At 42.3% G+C, this 17,074-nt stretch overlaps 1 protein-coding gene across 1 annotated transcript in view; it reads right to left on the bottom strand.

Moving 5' to 3' along the window:
• Positions 1-6,777: 6,777 nt before the first annotated feature.
• Positions 6,778-17,074, bottom strand: part of sik2b (salt-inducible kinase 2b) — a 51,683-nt gene continuing 41,386 nt past the window's right edge. The window contains exons 12-15 of the mRNA XM_074642039.1: positions 13,660-13,817; positions 12,709-12,822; positions 12,376-12,461; positions 6,778-11,632 (exon numbers count right to left, since the gene is read on the bottom strand). Coding sequence (XP_074498140.1) covers positions 10,996-11,632; positions 12,376-12,461; positions 12,709-12,822; positions 13,660-13,817 — 995 coding nt within the window. The 3' untranslated portion in view covers positions 6,778-10,995. The remainder of the gene's footprint in view (positions 11,633-12,375; positions 12,462-12,708; positions 12,823-13,659; positions 13,818-17,074) is intronic.

The following is a 17,074-nucleotide window of genomic DNA, read 5'->3' as shown; positions in this document are numbered from 1 at the left end:
TATACGTGTAAGAAGTTACAAACAGTCCCTTTAATCGCAATTAATCATACAATTGTCCATGATTAATCACACATTTTGTATCTGTTCAAAACGGGAGATTTGTAAAGTTTTTAATACTCTTGTCAACATGGGAGTGGGGAAATCCAATTGCTTCATGCAAATGTCTGAAATTTTTTTTTATTGGAAATCAATAAACAACAAAAAACTGACATATATTGTCCAGAAACCCTCACAGATAAAAAAAAAAATATGCTCAAATATTAACACATCAAACTGAAGCCCAACGGGCAACAACAGCTGTGAGCAGACTTGACTTTTTAAAAAACTCAACTTTTTTGGACATACAATACTATGACTTTCATGAAATTTTTCTACATATTATACTATGACTTTTTTTCATGACATTTTACAACATACTACACTGACTTTTGTCGGTGAAATTTTTTGACATACTTAACTTGTGACTTTTTTTCATGAAATTTTTCGACATACTATATATGACTTTTTTCGGTGAAAGTTTTCGACATAATATACTTTGACTTTTTTTCAGACATTTTTTCGACATACTATACTATGACTTTTTTTTCATGGAATTTTTCGACATAATATACTATGACTTTTTTTTCATGTGAAGTGACGGGACTCCGCAGCGAGTAACATTATCGTCTTCGACCGGATGCCGGTGTCTCCCGTTTCCTCCGGCTGCGGTCGGGAGGCTGAAGCAGGAAAAGCCAACACCAGGATCAGTATTGATTCATGGAGAGACCTTCGTCTGGTCAGCTAACATTACTGTCAAGCAGCTGAAATACAGAGTGATATTCTGGTTTTAGCTGTCGTGTGTCGCCTCACTGTTTCGACGGGTGCTCGCTCACATTCAGGTAGCGCCTGCACACGGGCGAGCGCCAGCAACAGGACGCTGACTTTCGTTGACTTAACGGCCACAGGTGTCGCTGTTACAACCAATTTCTGATTCTTACAAACAGTCCCTTTAAGACCAGAAAAGGCTTTGGGTTGATTCATTTAAATATTCAAAGTCTACTCCAGCACCAGAAACTTGATCACTTGAATATATTAGTCTCTCGAGCAGACACAGCTTTTGTGACTCTCAGAGAAACTTGGCTTAAAGCAGCCGTGGGTAGAAATGGAGCAAATGTGATTTTAAAGTTATTTTTATAAAATGGTCACTATATCCAGACAGTAGTGCAAGATGTTTCTGAAAACATTTGAGGAGTGAAATAGGCATTACAGTAACAGAATATTGATTCATAACTGATCAGCGCTGCCTAGTTTGACCGCTTGATCGGAGTTCGCGAGTGATTGACAGCTGCCATAATCTTGCGAATAACTTTGCCAGAGAATGATTACGTTAAAATATAACTACAAAAATATTCACTCTCTTCATGTCCATATTTGTAGACAAAGGGCTGCTTTGGTATGTGGTTATGTCTGTCAGCACATCTGGACACTTGTGTTTTATCCCATTCTCTATGAAACAGCTCAAGCTTTGTCAAGCTACATGGTGACCACAAGTACACAACAAATTTTAAGTCCTGCCAAAAGTTCTGGATTGGCTTGAGGTCTGGACTCGGACACAGCCACTCTAGGACTTAACATTGTTGTTTTGAAGCCATTTCCATGTAGCTTTGGCTTCTTGTTTGGGCTCCTTTTCTTGCTGGGGAATTTTTTATTTTTTTTTTTATTCCCCAGCCACAGTTCTCTTACAGACTGCAGACTGGTTTCCTCAAGGATTTCTCCGTCTTTTACTGCATTCGCTTTCTCCTCAATCTTCACAAGCCTTCCCGAGACTGCTGCCGAGAAGCGTCCCCAAAGCAGGATGATGCCGCCCCCAGGCTTCACGATGGGGATGATGGGTTTCCGGTGATGTGCTTTCTGCAAACATGTTTGTGCAATGCAAGAAAAGCTTGATTTTGGTCTGACTGGATCATTAAGTATCACAGTTCAGTATAAAAAAAAAAAGGCCTGATTATGTCCTCCGTGATTTTGTGATGTAAAAACCTGAAGTCCAAGAATGGTAAATACTGTCTGCTTTGTAACAATATCCTTTTAAGCATTGCTTCTCAGCCTGTAAACAACTCAAGAAAATGTGGGATTAATTTGACATGTTCCTGCTCTCTTATTTGGTCAGCTCTAACCTGGTAGGCGGCTGCTGTGGAGATGAAAGCGCAGGTCCTTTGGGCTGTTTTGGCCACAGGGAACCATGCAGAGCAGGGCAGGATCTGCCGCTGACATCTGCCTTCACCTTGACTATTGCTGGGGAGAGGAACACTGCAATATAAGGGCTGGGCTGAGAAAGAATATTTGTCTTTCTCAAGTAGTTTGAATGTATTTTTTTTTAACCTACAGTAAGTTTTCAGGGTCTTAAAGCCAACACAGCAAATTGAGCTGCACTTTGTTTTTTGCAACATGCAGCAGACATCGTTCCGTTAATTCCAAATGAGCAATCAACAAAGAGGATTAGGGCAATAAATCACATGGCAGAGATCTTTATGAGAATCTCAACCTTCCTTTTTTAATCTCCTCAAATCTCCCATCAGCCCTCCTCGGAAGCCATGTGCCCTCCCAATCCTCCACCCAGCCCTTTTGACTGTACATACCTCATCGCCAGAGCACATTATGCACATATACTGTAATGCACAGGTTGGGACAGCTGCTGAGTGTCAGCACATTCTGCTACAGCGAGACCACCTTGAGAGCTATTGCTATATGCGAAGTAGGAGGAGGACTGATGGTAGATGGAGCCTTTGAGACTGATAACCGAACCATGCTTTTGACTTTCCCTCACGTATACAAAGTTATTTTTTTTAAAGCCCGTGATTAGGCGCAGGAGGAACATGCCAAAGCTTTGAACTCCAATTTTTCCTACATCCGAAAATCTTCATTAAAACACGATTACTTGAGGGCGAAGGGCTAATCCGCCCCCCTAAATCCACTTGAGTTCACAAGGCAGTATTGAAACAGCAGCAGCAACCTATTTCTTTCTATTTAGATCCTGTTATTTGGGGGGATTTTCAGCAGCCAGAGCCCTTGACAGCGCTGAGAGCCCTGACGTCAATGCAGCTGCCTCCCAGGACTGTGTCATTTATAATGAAAGGAGTCAAGCAAAGCCCCCACACAGCACGGCACACACTCACACACACACACATAGTGAGGTCAGATGCTCTCAGGGTGACAAACGACAAACATCAGTCCAGGAGAAGAGCGTTGGCCCACTCATTTTTTCTTAAGTCACCTTGTCACTTCAGCTCCCCCCCCTCCTCTCTTTATTCTTTCATCTTTCAGCAATGCAGCACAGGTTTATACAAATTTTCTACTCTAGATAATATCAGAGCAAACATGAGGATCGCTCAAGCAGAGTGTGTGACGCTTTGGCTGTAACATCCAGCCCAGAGCCTGCAGGAACCGATTTTTCCAGGCACTACTGGGTCATCTGTACTGGGATTTCAGACTCTGTCCATCTGCTGGCCAGCATGTGTTCGGCGTGTATTCAGAGACACGGGACAGAGGCTGAATAATGGGGGACACATGCATATGACTGCAATATGACCTTCAATGAAGAGCTGATTTCATATAAGAAAACACACGCCGTGCAGAGCTATACATGTACGTCAGCCTGTACTGCAGGCTTTGCAGTGTTTAAATGTTGTTTTTTGTGTGTGTATTGCACGGTGAAATATCACAGAAAAGGTGCAGCTTGTTGCAAAAGTTCATTTTCCCCTCTGCATTGAGAGCTCGAGCATTTGTCTCCAAGCCTTTTTTTTCCTTAAATTTATTTATTTCTTGTGTTGCAGCTCTAATCCTGAACAGTGCTGTGATCTCCTGCTCTAAAAAAGACGCAGTAGGATGTTGTCATCCACCCTCCCCCTGTTGTCACGGCAACCATTGATGTCATTACAGTATACTTTGGCCTGATGAGTGAATAGGCCTCTGATATTGTGATATTTTATTGAAAAAAAGAGAAGATTACCACTGTCTGTCCTCGTATTCAGCTTTCTTTTCTCCGTCTCTTCCCCCAAGAGTGTCTGTGAGAGAGACAGCCCACTGAAAGTCTCAAAGGCAGACAATGGCACTGAATACATAATATAAATAACTATATTTAACTGGAAAACGCTGCCATATTTTAGGGAAATTTGTTACGAGGTTGCGCTTTTCAAACATAGAATGTGTGTCGACATATCCCTTTACGTTGTTTTTTTTCGTACCAGAGCGGGAGGTGTCGAGCAGGAAGGAGAGGGAGATTTTTTTGAGCAGAGCTCATGGGTGGATCCCATTTAAAGATGCTGTCTCGCAGCTCTTTTCACAGAATCAAAGTCACTTTGCATTAAAGGCAACAGATGTAAAATGTGTGGCTGCGTTGACTGAAATGTGATCAGTATGAGTGTGACCCATCCCATGTTTCAGACTTATCGGTTTGGATCAGCAGTGCCAAAGAGAGTGTGAGTGCACATGGTCTGATCCCAGGAAAAGAAGCGAGACCCCGGTTTCCATGAACAGACTGACCTCCCTCCCCTTGCCTACCTCTGGTGGTGTATTAGTGGGATTAGCTGTTCTCTGTCTGAGTGGGCTGATTGGATTGACGTGTTCTCCCTACATGATCCTTTCCACACAACAGGGACAAACCTCTGCCCTCAGACAGCTTTGAGAAGTGCTTTTGTTTTCTACTATTTGCTCTGAATGTATTTACAGTCTGCAGTCTTCTTCTCAGATGTGAAGCTGAGGTCAACCAATCAGAGCCCGGCTCAGGACAGGCCCCCCCTTTAGCAACACTTTACTATCAGAAAAAGATGTTTGAGTTTCACATAAGTTTGATAAATATTAACATGGAGATGGACTAAATGTGATGTCAGATCGGTGATCTCAGCCTTGCCAGTCAGGGCTTTCGGTGCTTATCAGTGGTGATGAATTATTCAGTCCCTCCTTCTGCCTGTAAACACTGAGTATAAAAGAGTTCTGCAAAACGCTGCAGACGCTCACATCTGGTTACGCAAAAGAAAGTGTAAGTTTGTGGTCTGGTTGATGTGTGTACGGTGAAGTGTGATTATTTTTATTTTATCACAGAAAGGTGCATTTCAGTCTACAGACAGAATTTAAAAGGGTCAGTTCACTCAAATTATTTAAAAAAAACCTCTCTTGTAAGCAGATAGTTTTGGTTTTATTTGTCCATACTATGTCATTTTTTAAAGACATTTTTTAATGTTGTTTTATGGCATACTACAGTATGACTTTTTAAAAAAAAAAAATGTTTATGGCCTATCATAATATGGCATTTTCATGGCATACTATACAATGAAATTTTTTTTTACGAGATTTATTTTACTGCAATTGTCAATTGTTTTTATATATTTTTATGGCATACTATACTATGACATTTTTAATGATTTTTTATGACATACTAATACTATGAAATTTTTATGAGATTTTTTTCGGCATATCATACTATGAAATCCTTTAATTATTTTTTTCCTAATATACTATACTGTGACATTTTATTGCCATTTTTTTTACTGGCATACTATGATATCTTTTGTCTCACCCGTTAGTCAGACCAGCTGGATAAAGGTTACTGCCTCGGGGTAATTCTGTCCAGGTACACTGTCATTTACTGACGGGTAACCACATTATCTTTTAAACACTTCCTCTCGACAATTTATTTTTTGTTGTGAGTGGAGAACTACACATCTGTGGAAGCAAATAAGAGACATAAGTATTTGAATTTCAACAGCCACTGAATACTTAATGTTGAAATCTAACCACAACTGAATTCGTAGCATTGAAATATTTTACTTTGAAACCATGTGTCTGAGTTTATCTGTTCTGAATTCAACTCTTTGGAATTACAATATGAAATGTATTGATTTGCAATTTCAAAAAGCTGAATTTGAATATACTTTTTCCAATGTTCACTAATTCAGATCCAGAAATTCAAGTAAAAAATAAATAAAAATGAAGTACCATCATACGGGCTATCCAGGACAGGATAGACAATCTAGCCTGAACGCACTCAAACCCACTTCTGGCATTAGAGCCATGGATGTATTATAAGAACATCCATGATCAGAGCACAGCCACGTCTATCGTTTTTCCACCCCACGTTAGATGAAACCACGTCGTAATGAACCCAACAGCGTGCTGGTGGCCGGCTGGGTCTAACGGTCCCTCTGCCTCACTCCCCGCCACTGGCAGACTATTCAGCCGGGAAAAAGAGTGTGTGGATGGAGCATTAAGTCGTCTTCTTTGCTTCCCAACACATCTGTCATCTACTCTATAGCTGTGACTGGAAATATGCAACACATTAGTGACTAGGACTGTGACGGCATTAACCCTGTCAACAAAAGTTTTAGTTGGTGGTTAAAATCGAGCTTTAGAGAATATAAATATTTAAATAACGCAACAGAACCCGTCCTGGAGCTCCTGTTGGATCGACCGCCTCGGGAGCTTTAGTTCTGGTTGAAATGACCTCAGGTTCAGCTATGACTCAACAGTTTATATGAAGCACTTGGTGTGATTCATTTTTCCAGGTCATTAACCAACGCCTACATCATGCAACCCCCGGGGCGCTATCAGACGGCTGCAGTTTGCAGTTACAGGACAATTGGATTATGTGGAGAAGGTAGCAGAGTGTGTGTGGTAGAAAATACTTAAGTGTCAGCTCTGTAACCGCGTTTCAATAACCAGGATGAAAACAAACATTTTGAAATATAGTCACAACACACAAATCACGTGACTTGTCGACACACACAAAAGAAAACACCCACAATATTTTCATGTTCAATAAACCTTTTTTAATCTCAACAGCAAGTTAGCTTATGTGTGGTCAACATCAATGAAGGTAAATATAAAACTGGATTTCTATTGATTGATGATTTTGTTTTATCAGCAGGCGGTGAAATTATGATACTTGGAAACACGTCCACTAGAATCTTCATGACTTTAGTCTTCAACTAGAGAAATATTGCTATAATACTTTTAAATGGCATACACTGATTGACCAACAAGAAAAAAGCACGGTAGAGAAGCTGACAAAGAAGCTCCAAAACTCCACACGGTGGGTCGTACAGGGAAACTTCTGAGGGACTTTGGTTTTGTACCTTTGTAAAACCTGGCTCTACTTATTTTCGAAAAAAAAAAAAAAAAACTTAATCATAAGAAAATAAATGATAAAAGGGTCCAACCAGAAAATAATGGTGCTTTTTCAAACTCTTAATTTAGATTTGAAAATACGAAAAAGTAAAAGGCACACTGAACACTTTTTCACGTTCAACACAAATTCACCTCGGTGCACTGAAGATTCACTACACCACTAATCTGTACAAAGAACGCTCGTCGTAAACTGACGAGCGTTTCTCTTTCTTGGATTAAAATCGACAATCTGATAAAGTGTTACTGTGTCTGGTCTTTCTTTGAAAGAAATTGGTTTTGTGTCCATTATTGGTGGGGAAGAGAGAGGAGAAAAGTGTTTCCTACAGATTGCGGTTCGTTTCATCTGCCAGGAAACAGCAGAGCGATACAAACCTCTTCCCACCTCCTCCTCTCTCGCTACATCTCTTCTTCCCCTTGTTGTCAAAGTGCTCCAGTAATCAACTTCCACAGATAACCCTGTAGCTCTTTCAGCCTGACCAGTGACAAAATGAAAGCAAACAATCATCAAAATATTCACTTAAAGGCGAAATCCACCCTCTGACCCGGTTACACTGCCATGTAGCGACAATTTGAATATTAAACAGAATTATTATTTCATGTTGAACCTGCCTCGCACTCGAGTTCCTTCTCTTTTGACATTTTCAACATGACCCACAAGCTGGGTGTGACTTTATTACTGTCAATAACATGTGGGTGTATTACCATATAAACAGCATTTGTAAATTTTAGGGTGGAACTATTAACGCAACCACAGGACCTGTTTTGCAACATGTCTTGTGGCTGCGGTGCATTCTGGTCTTTTGAGGCCATTGTTGTTGAGTTATTAGTATGTGTGCCCTTTTGACTGGTAAACGTCAGAGACAGTGACTTACTAAGCATTTGCTCTCAGATCCTGAGATCAAATCCATAGATATGTTCATATATGCAAGAAATATCTCAATGTGATGTCATATTGATGGATTAAAATCAGGATTAAAAAGGTACACCACTGAAAACTGGGAAAAATGTGCATTACCAACAGTGTTGGTCTGTTGTAGAGCTGACACAGGTAGTCAATTATTCAGCAAACATTTTGATATTGAACATATCGTTTAAAGGTACAATGTGTAGCATTTAGGGGGATCTATTGGCAGAAATTGAATATAATATTAATAAGTATAGTTTCTGTAGTCTATAATCGCCTGAAAACAGGAATTGTTGTGTTTTCGTTACCTTAGAATGAGCTGTTTATATCTACATATTGAGCGGGTCCTCTTCACAAACCAAACACTGGCTCTACATAGGGCCATTCACGTTTTCGCGTTGGCCAACGTAGTTCAGTTGGTTGCAATCTGCAACCTCACCGCTAGATGCCGTCAAATCCTACACACTGCACCTTTAAGTCTTTTTAAAGTTCTCTTAGATTTGAGAGAAAACTAAACATGTTAAACTAAAAAATATTTTGGACTGTCAGGCAAAACTGTCAACTTGGGCCGTGAGACACTGTGATGGACGTTTTTCACTATTTTTTCCAACGCGTTATAGACCAAACAACTAATTGATGTATAATCAGAAGATAATTTGATCATTAGTCACACATTAGTCAACTGTTGTGAGACAGTGTTAAAGGCATTTTAGGGTGGATTTTTCCTTTAAGTCTTAAGTTAAGTCTGTCTTGTTTTGAAGGCTAACCTGACAAACAAGCACTTGCACAGTTTAACCCACGAACATCTGAAGGTCACTCAGTCTGGCAGATGGTCACAGTCCAATAATCTCATCTAAAACTTCTGCTGTTCACTGTCCTGTTATTCCAATGAAAAGTAGTTTAAAAAAAAAAAAAAAAAATCATCATCACCTGTCAGAGAAGATACATCTGTGCGCTTCAAGTAGATTGAACACAGTCTAAGTGCTGTAAAAAAAAAAAAAAGAAAAGAAAAAATCTCTCATCTTGTTCGCTGTCAAAGAGCGGTGGCGAGCCTGTAGTCAAAATCCAGTGTCAGGTGACTGATGATCTGCTGGTCTTTGTCTCACAGCGGCCCCAATGTCAGAGAGGAAAACATTCTGTCGTGAAATCTAACTGCAGGGAATCTTCAAGGGGCCGTTATTATAAACATGATTCATCATTAAAACAACACAGAGGCATGACTGGAGCATTGAGGACGTAAACCAGAATTAATCTAAAAGCTACGACTGTGCACTGAGGGGGAAAGCACAGTTTGTGTTATTTTGAATGGAGACGTCAATACAGTGTTTGTCTTTTTCAGACAAAGGATGTAATGGATGCTGAAAATTTTAATTGTGCAAACAAACGTAATCACACTCACTCACTCACTCTCTCACACACACACACACACACACACACACACACACACACACACACACACACACACACACACACAACTGTCTCCTGGCTTGTCCCTGCACTTCCAGGGCGAGCGAGGGGGGAGATTATCTCCTGGTTACATCATCAGCTCAAGTGATGTCACTGCTGACGACTCAGAGGTCCCCGGGAACCAATCAGAGTTGGCTGTACAGGTGAGGCTTTCATTCATAATCCCTCAACATTAAGGATTAATATTGCTTCAGTATTGCCACAAAAATAGAATAATATTGACGGTCTAAAACACCACTACTTCTCAACCAAACACACGTTAATTACATCAGCCCTCATTTATCAGGCAAACGCATGACCCCACAATTCAACTGTTAAATAAAGGTGTGGCCATTTCGCCTTATTGAGTAGAGCGAGACCTGGCAAGTGTGTGCGATCGGATGGAAAGGTGGAGAGAAACAAAGCAGTTCAGTAGTGTAAGAAATAAATCAGGATCAGTAGTTACAATTTATAAAAACACAAAGAAAACACTATTATTTATGTCACGTGGCCTACACAAAAGCCTGCAGCTACAGAATTGTGTTGCATCTATTATTTTCATTCATTAATTAACAAGAAAAAAATAGCTTGGAGAAAGTTCAGCACTGATAAAAAGCACAAGCTCAACAAATGGTGCATAACTTCCCCAACCTGGTGCTTCTATCTGCATGTTTTAAGGTATTTGTTCCGGCAAATGACAAACAAAAGTTACCTGTTGTACTGTATATGTTAGTGTTGAACCCTGTGCACTCATGAATACAGCCATCCTGTCAGCCCGTTGCGCTCACATTGGTGTGTAAATTCGGTTCTATAAAACACTTTTAACACTTGAATTTGCGGTGATATCCATGGTACCGTGATAAATGAGGGCCATTTTCTCTTGTTCAGTTGTTTTTTATCTACCGAAAGAAAGAAAAAAAAAATCCACAGAAGTGTTTTGAGAGTCTATTGTTGTCGATGGTGTCCTATTTTAAATACAAAAAAAACCACTGCCAGCCATTGTCCTTATGGTTGCCTGACAGTCAGTCCTAAATTAGTTCACTTCCAAACCATTTCTAGGTTGAAGTGCTGCACTCTGGCAGCCTCCAGGATGTGCAGCACCCCCCCCCCTTCCCCAGGCTGCACGGTGCAGTCCTTCTCAGGTGTCACAACGTCCGTGACAACAGCAGCCTCGCAAAGTCAGTACGGGCGAAGCTCACATTGTGCCACATATCGGACCTGTCGCTGCCTCACAGAGCTGATGAGAACGAGAACAGAGGAGGAGAGGGAGAAAGGGAGGTGGGCTGAGGGAGGTTTGTGGTAGAAAGGTTGTCTGAGGTTCGTCACAACTAAGAAATTAAGTTTGTATTAGTCGTACAAAAATTAACACTTTTCCTTCCCTGTTGCTACGCATGTGGCCTCCACTTATATCTCCATTCTCTCTGCTCTTAGTGCTGTATAGGTTCTCATTGCTTAATACTGCTTTCTATTAACCCCCTCAGCTGGCTTTAGTTGACCAGTACGAAGCCATGCTGGGAGTCCACGGTCTCCATCATCTCGCTGTCCAGGAGGGAGCCCTGCAGCTCAGGTAGACCCAGGCCGTCTGACTGGCCCGGACCAACCAAAATCCCAGCTCTGGCCTCAGCCTCTCCTGGAGCAAGCTGGGGCAACAAGGCGGGGTCTAATGAGAACTCATACTGCTCTGGGTGAAGACCCTCAGAGGAAGGCCCCAGGATCTGCTGCTCACAGCCTAAAGGGTAGCTGAAGCCCATGCCGCTGGCAGAGGCTTCTAGAGGCATGGGGTGGTGGAGCTGGTGGAGGAGGTGAGATCCAGGGGGCAGGTGTTGGGTGTAGTGGTGGTGGCTCATGTAGGGATCATAAATCAGGCCCTCGCCCGGTTCCATCAAGGGGCTCAGACTATGGGGGTGGCTGAAGGGAGGCGAGGCCTGAGGACTGCCCTGCTGCTGGGGCTGAGGCTGGTGGGCGGCTGACATGGGGGGGCCCTGAGGGGAACTTTGAGACGCCGCCGGGTCCAGAGCAGGGCCGCCCGTTGGGTAGGATCCTTCAGCTATCTGCATCTGGTTGAAGTAGGTCTGCAGCCCCATACCCTGTGACTGCTGCAGGTACATCCTCTTCTGGTTCAGTCTGTGGGGAGCGCAGCATATCCCACTTAGAGCAAGACAACACTTTGAGTCAACACAAGGACTAAACGCTGGATTCAAACGTGGTATTTCCTGCAAGTTTTTTCACATGTGGAGGTAATCATAACGTCGGTCCCCAGACCAGCGAATCGCTGCCCACATCACCAATTTGTTCAGCGATTCAAATAGGCTTGTTGTGCTCACTGACAGTTGGAAAAACAGTCAACCACTCTCATACATAGCTGGCTTGCTAACAAGCTACATCCATGAGAAATAGCGTCAGAAAAATGGTGAAAAGGCGTGGATGAGATTGTTGCAGCCATACAGAAACAACTCTTAAATTGACCTATGTGAAAAATGTTGACTGCCACTAACTGCAAAACAAAATCAAAATAACCCCACCTTCTAAAAAGAAATCAGCAAACATGAACGCAATGTCACGCTGAATGACTGATGTGAAACAAAATGGCATTTCGGTCTGATTATCAGGAAAGGTAATTGTAGCTCTGACACGTCGTTTCATTCCTGGGTGTGTTCTGTCAGTGGAGTACAATGTATAAATAACACTTCTTATTTGAATTTATTTACATTTGAGCAAATGCTTTTTTTTTTGTTGTTGCTCTAAATACAATCTCCCAGCAGTGAAATGTCACCACAGCTAAATGAACACAAGAAGAAAAAAGCACTGAAAAATATTATAAACATATAAATAAAATGTGTGGAGCGGACATTTACAGTGTGATTTACCTGTGTTCCTGCAGATGTTGCTCTAAACTTCGAGTGTCCTTACAGAAAAGTTGGCAGCTAGCAGGACTGTTAGCCAAGACGTTGGCCTTTGGGGGCAGAAGAGAGATTGGGACTGATGACTGGGTTCAGGATAATAACCATGGTAACAATGGCTACAAACTGTTTCATTATTGTTGCATCACGGCAGAGCTGATAATCCGTAAATTTCCAAATGATATCACTGAATGTTACGCAAAGCAGCCTTTTGGCTTGAGAGAGGAAGACAGGTATAAACTTATATATACAGTATATATATATGCAGTATGAGTGAGTGTAGTTGGTGTTAGACTGTACCTGTAGTCTATGAGTGAGGTATTGTGTCTCTAAACTCTGTCTGCGGGACAGGAGAGGCGGCTGCGGCCCACCTTGGTATAAAGCTAGGCCCTCCTGCTGCTTGGAAGCCTCGCCCTTCAATCAGAAACATAAAGCATTAGCAGGGGTTGTTCATGCTCACGTACAAACACGCACGTGGACGCACGCATCCCAGATCCCCCTCTCCTGTCGGCTAATAAAGCTGTGTCAGGGTCTGGGTGCTTCATCGTGTGGTCTAACTGGATTATCCATGCTGTCTCCTGCCCAAATGCCTGTGTGGTGACTGATCAGCCAGATGCCTTTCTCTAAATGGCATGTACCACAGGGATTACACAGTAGTTAAATGAAATGAGAGCAAATGAAAAGGATGATGGGGCCAGATCATCATAACCAACAAAGAGCTGCGTTATTGCATTATGAGAGATGGACAAAAGGAAAGCAACTAGATCTTGTCTGCTTCTACGATTGATTTTATGTTTTTGTTTTTTTACAGGGAAAGCCTACAGAAATTTTCCTCAAATGATTCTCCTTTGCAGTGTGTCAGTGTGTGTCATTTTGTGTGTATGTGTGCCCGTCTTTGTGTGTGATTGCAGCTCGGGCCTATTGAGTGCCAGTCACTACTATGGGTAAGTCTGACTGACTTCAACAATGGATGCATTCACTTTGGCCTAGGCTCCAGGCTCCAGGCCCCAGGGGGACGGGAGACAGTAAACAAGCCACAGTTGGCTGCCTCTCCTGGGGTTACACAACAGCCTGGGTGCCTGTTCTTTTTTTTTTTCATTTCTGGGTAACATGGGGTGAGGATAGCAGAGGGACTGAGAACGGGTTTGGGAAGAGAAAGATTTTGAATGGGTTTGAGTGAAGTGTGTGTGTGTGTGTGTGTGTGTGTGTGTGTGTGTGTGTGTGTGTGTGTGATTATGCAGTAGGACTGACCTCCAGGAGGTTGTGCATGTGGTGCTGTGGTCCCAGGGGCCCCATTGCGGCCCCTTCCCCGGAGCCCATCTGCTCCACCAGCATCTGGACTTTGTTCAGCTCCAGGATGCCTTTGGTCCTCGCCAAGTTCTGGAGGTGCTGCCGAAACGCAACCAGACCTACGAGGATGAACAAATCCCCACGATACAAAGTCAGTTTTGATTCTTGCAGCTGATCAATAGTAGGGCTGAGATACGATACGTATCACGATACAGGGGTTACAATTCAATATATTGAGATACTGTAAGCAAGGCGATATATTGCGATTTTTTAACACACCACCATATGTAAAAATAAAAGTTGACTGACCAGTGGGATCTGCATTTGCATTTATCACAGTCCCTGAAACATCCAGCGTGATAGCACTACTTTAAGATGGCACATACACTGAGAGGGCGCATGTCTTTGTAAATAAAGTGAAATAAAGTATTGACTGAGTTAATCTTTGGATGTAAACTATTAAAATTCATCAGTGCTTTTGAGAATCGATATCGCAAAACATAATATCGTGATATTCAATATCTTCTTACACCCCTAATCAATAGTCTCTCTTCACAACAGGATGTCAAAGGCTCCATCGTCTCAGAGAGTCAGGCTTAATCCTCACTGACGTTAAAAGACTGGCTGACTGCTTAGCACTTTTCATCGCCCATATGGACAATGTGGCTGGATGTACGTCATGAGCCGCTGTGGGTGTGTGTGTGTGTGTGTGTGTGTGTGTACATTTGACAGGTCTACGCGTGTGTGCGCAACAGCAAGTAGCTCTGATAAGACCAATCCAGTGGTGACGAGCTGTGGCTGTGAACGATAGGACCTGACTCACCGAGAGGGTGGGAGTTATTTAAAACCAGGAGTCAGCAGTCTGACGCAAAGAGAATCCACTGCATCAACACTCTCCAAAGAGGATTATGGAAAAAAATAAATAAATAAATAACCGCAAATACCAACCGGGAGCGCACAGTGCAGACTGTCAATGTAGTGCTGGGGAAGTAACATTGTTAAGCTATAATTATAGTTTCTACTTGGCTAAGGCACAGGTGATTTACAACCAGCAGCAAGCACAGAATAATGTAGCTGTAAAGGGGGGAAAAAAATGGTTAGATCGAGGTTGTTTAACATTCCCTCTTATATTTTGGCTCCTCTTTCTCTCTGATGTGGCGTGGAGACAAATCCTGCCAGCCACAGAGTGAAACTTTGAAAAAGAGAAAGAAAAGCAAGACAGAGCATGAGCTTGTATAGCGGGAGAGCGCGTTAAAAGAGAAGGATACAGAGAGAGAAAGAGAAGGGGGAAGAGAGTGAGGTATGTGGGCTGAAACCTTCAAAAATATCCGTCTGTGATTCATAACGTGAATCATCACCGTCGTAGTCGTCAGAGAGACCGGAGAGGATGAGAGAAGGAAAGAGAAGAGGAGGAAGAGACGGGGGAAATGGGAGAGCAAATGAGAGAGAGGGAATGAGGCAGTTTTATCCGGAAGGCAGTATATGTATATATATATATATATATATATACAGTATGTGTGTGTAGAAGGGTGTGAGGGAGCAGCTGCAGCAGGGGTGTTGCGTCTGTGTCATGAGAATCAATGCTCTTCCTCTTGACTGGTGCTCCGTGGCTCCCAGAGCCTCAGACATATGCACATTGACACTTAATACATCAAACTCTCTGCAGCTCATAGTGGCTGAGCTTTAAGGAGACGTGTCGGATCTGGCATCTAATTGACACTTACTGTATATACGACTGATCTGTGATCTAAAAGCCTTTCTTTCAACCTGTCTTGTTCACTTCCACTTCAGACAGTGATTTTTCTATGTGTCACAGAATATCTTTCAGAAATCTCTCAAGAGCATGTCTGAACTTGCTGCACTCAGCTGTGTAGATAGAGCAATAGGGAAAGAGTAGTAATGATAAGAGATGTCAAAATGTCTTGTGACGGTATTGCATTATGGACTATCGAGTAGTGCATAGATTTAGCAGTGTACTTCTATAACATTGAAGTCAGACTCATGATGGACAGCTATCAAACCCTGCGGCCTACATTACCCACAATACCATGACTTTTTTTTCAAAACAATTTTCTTATCGTATACCATGACATTTTTTAATGAATGTTTAATGACATACTATACTATGACAATTTTAACTTTTTTTTGATGACCTACTTATACCATGACATTTTGAATTATTTAAAAAAAAAAAATAGACTATATATTTTTTTTAAAGTTTTAAAGGGACTATTTGTAACTTTCAGAAATGCTTCTTAACAGCGACACCTGTGGCTGTGAAATCAACGAAAGTCAGCGTCGGGCTCGCGCTTGCTCGCTCTCAATATACCTGAAGGAGCATCACTCTAAACAGTGAGGCGACACAAGTCAGCTAAAACCACAATATCACTCTATATTTCAGCTGCTTGGCAGTAATGTTAGCTGACCAGACGAAGGTCTCTCCATGAACATGATTTAGATCTGATCCTAGTGTTGGCTTTTCCTGCCTAAGTGCAGGCTGAGGCAGCGGGGCTCTCCAGCGTGTCTCCCTGCTCTCTCCGCCCACAGCCGGAGAGAGCAGAGGAGACACCGGCACCCGGTCAGTAACGAGAAGACAACGTAAATCTCTGTAGAGCTCCGTCACTTCACAAGACACGGAAAACCTCTGTTGGTCTGGAGGAGCTGCAGCAGTTATTTCTGCACAAACGTCCCCTGTACATTCACTAGATATTCTCAGAGCTAAACTAACTCTTCTGCAGTGTGTAGTGAGCGCGCGTTCACGTCTAGAGGTGGAGCGAGCTGAGCTGTCTGAGTGAAGGCGAGCAGGCAGAGGAGGAGGGTACAGCGGCTACACGCGAACGCGCATATGCGAGCGTGCATATGTGTGACGACCCGCTACATTTATGCACGTACAAAGTTACAAATAGTCCCTTTAATGACCTACTACACTATGACATATTTTGATTTTTGTATGATAAACTACACTATGACACTTTTGTATGGCCACACTACTAGGGTGTCACAGTTTCAAATTTTCACTAATTCAGTCAGAGATATTGGGTGTGTATGCTACTGGAAGCTAATATAGCCTTTAGAAACTATCAAGCAGAGTTGAGGAGTGGGTTAAAAAGGTCTGGAAAGCTCACTTCTTTCATTTTTTTCATATTCAAACTTGCAGTCATTAGACCCAACCGATGCTGACTCAAGTGACATCACTTGAGGGAATTTATCAGAGTTCACACAGGAGTCACAAAGGGCTTTAATACAACTTTTTTACATATGCAGTTGTACTTTGCAGCCTCTTGTCATCTCATATATTTAACTGCACTGAAAATGCAATGTCACATAACACAAGCAGTGAAACGTTCTATTAAGGTGACAGAATGGCCTTGTGCAT

Source organism: Sebastes fasciatus, chromosome 7 (assembly GCF_043250625.1).
Source record: "Sebastes fasciatus isolate fSebFas1 chromosome 7, fSebFas1.pri, whole genome shotgun sequence".
Classification (NCBI taxonomy): Eukaryota; Metazoa; Chordata; class Actinopteri; order Perciformes; family Sebastidae; genus Sebastes; species Sebastes fasciatus.
The sequence above is the reverse complement of the archived record's forward strand: the minus strand, read 5'-3'. Positions and strand labels throughout refer to the sequence as shown.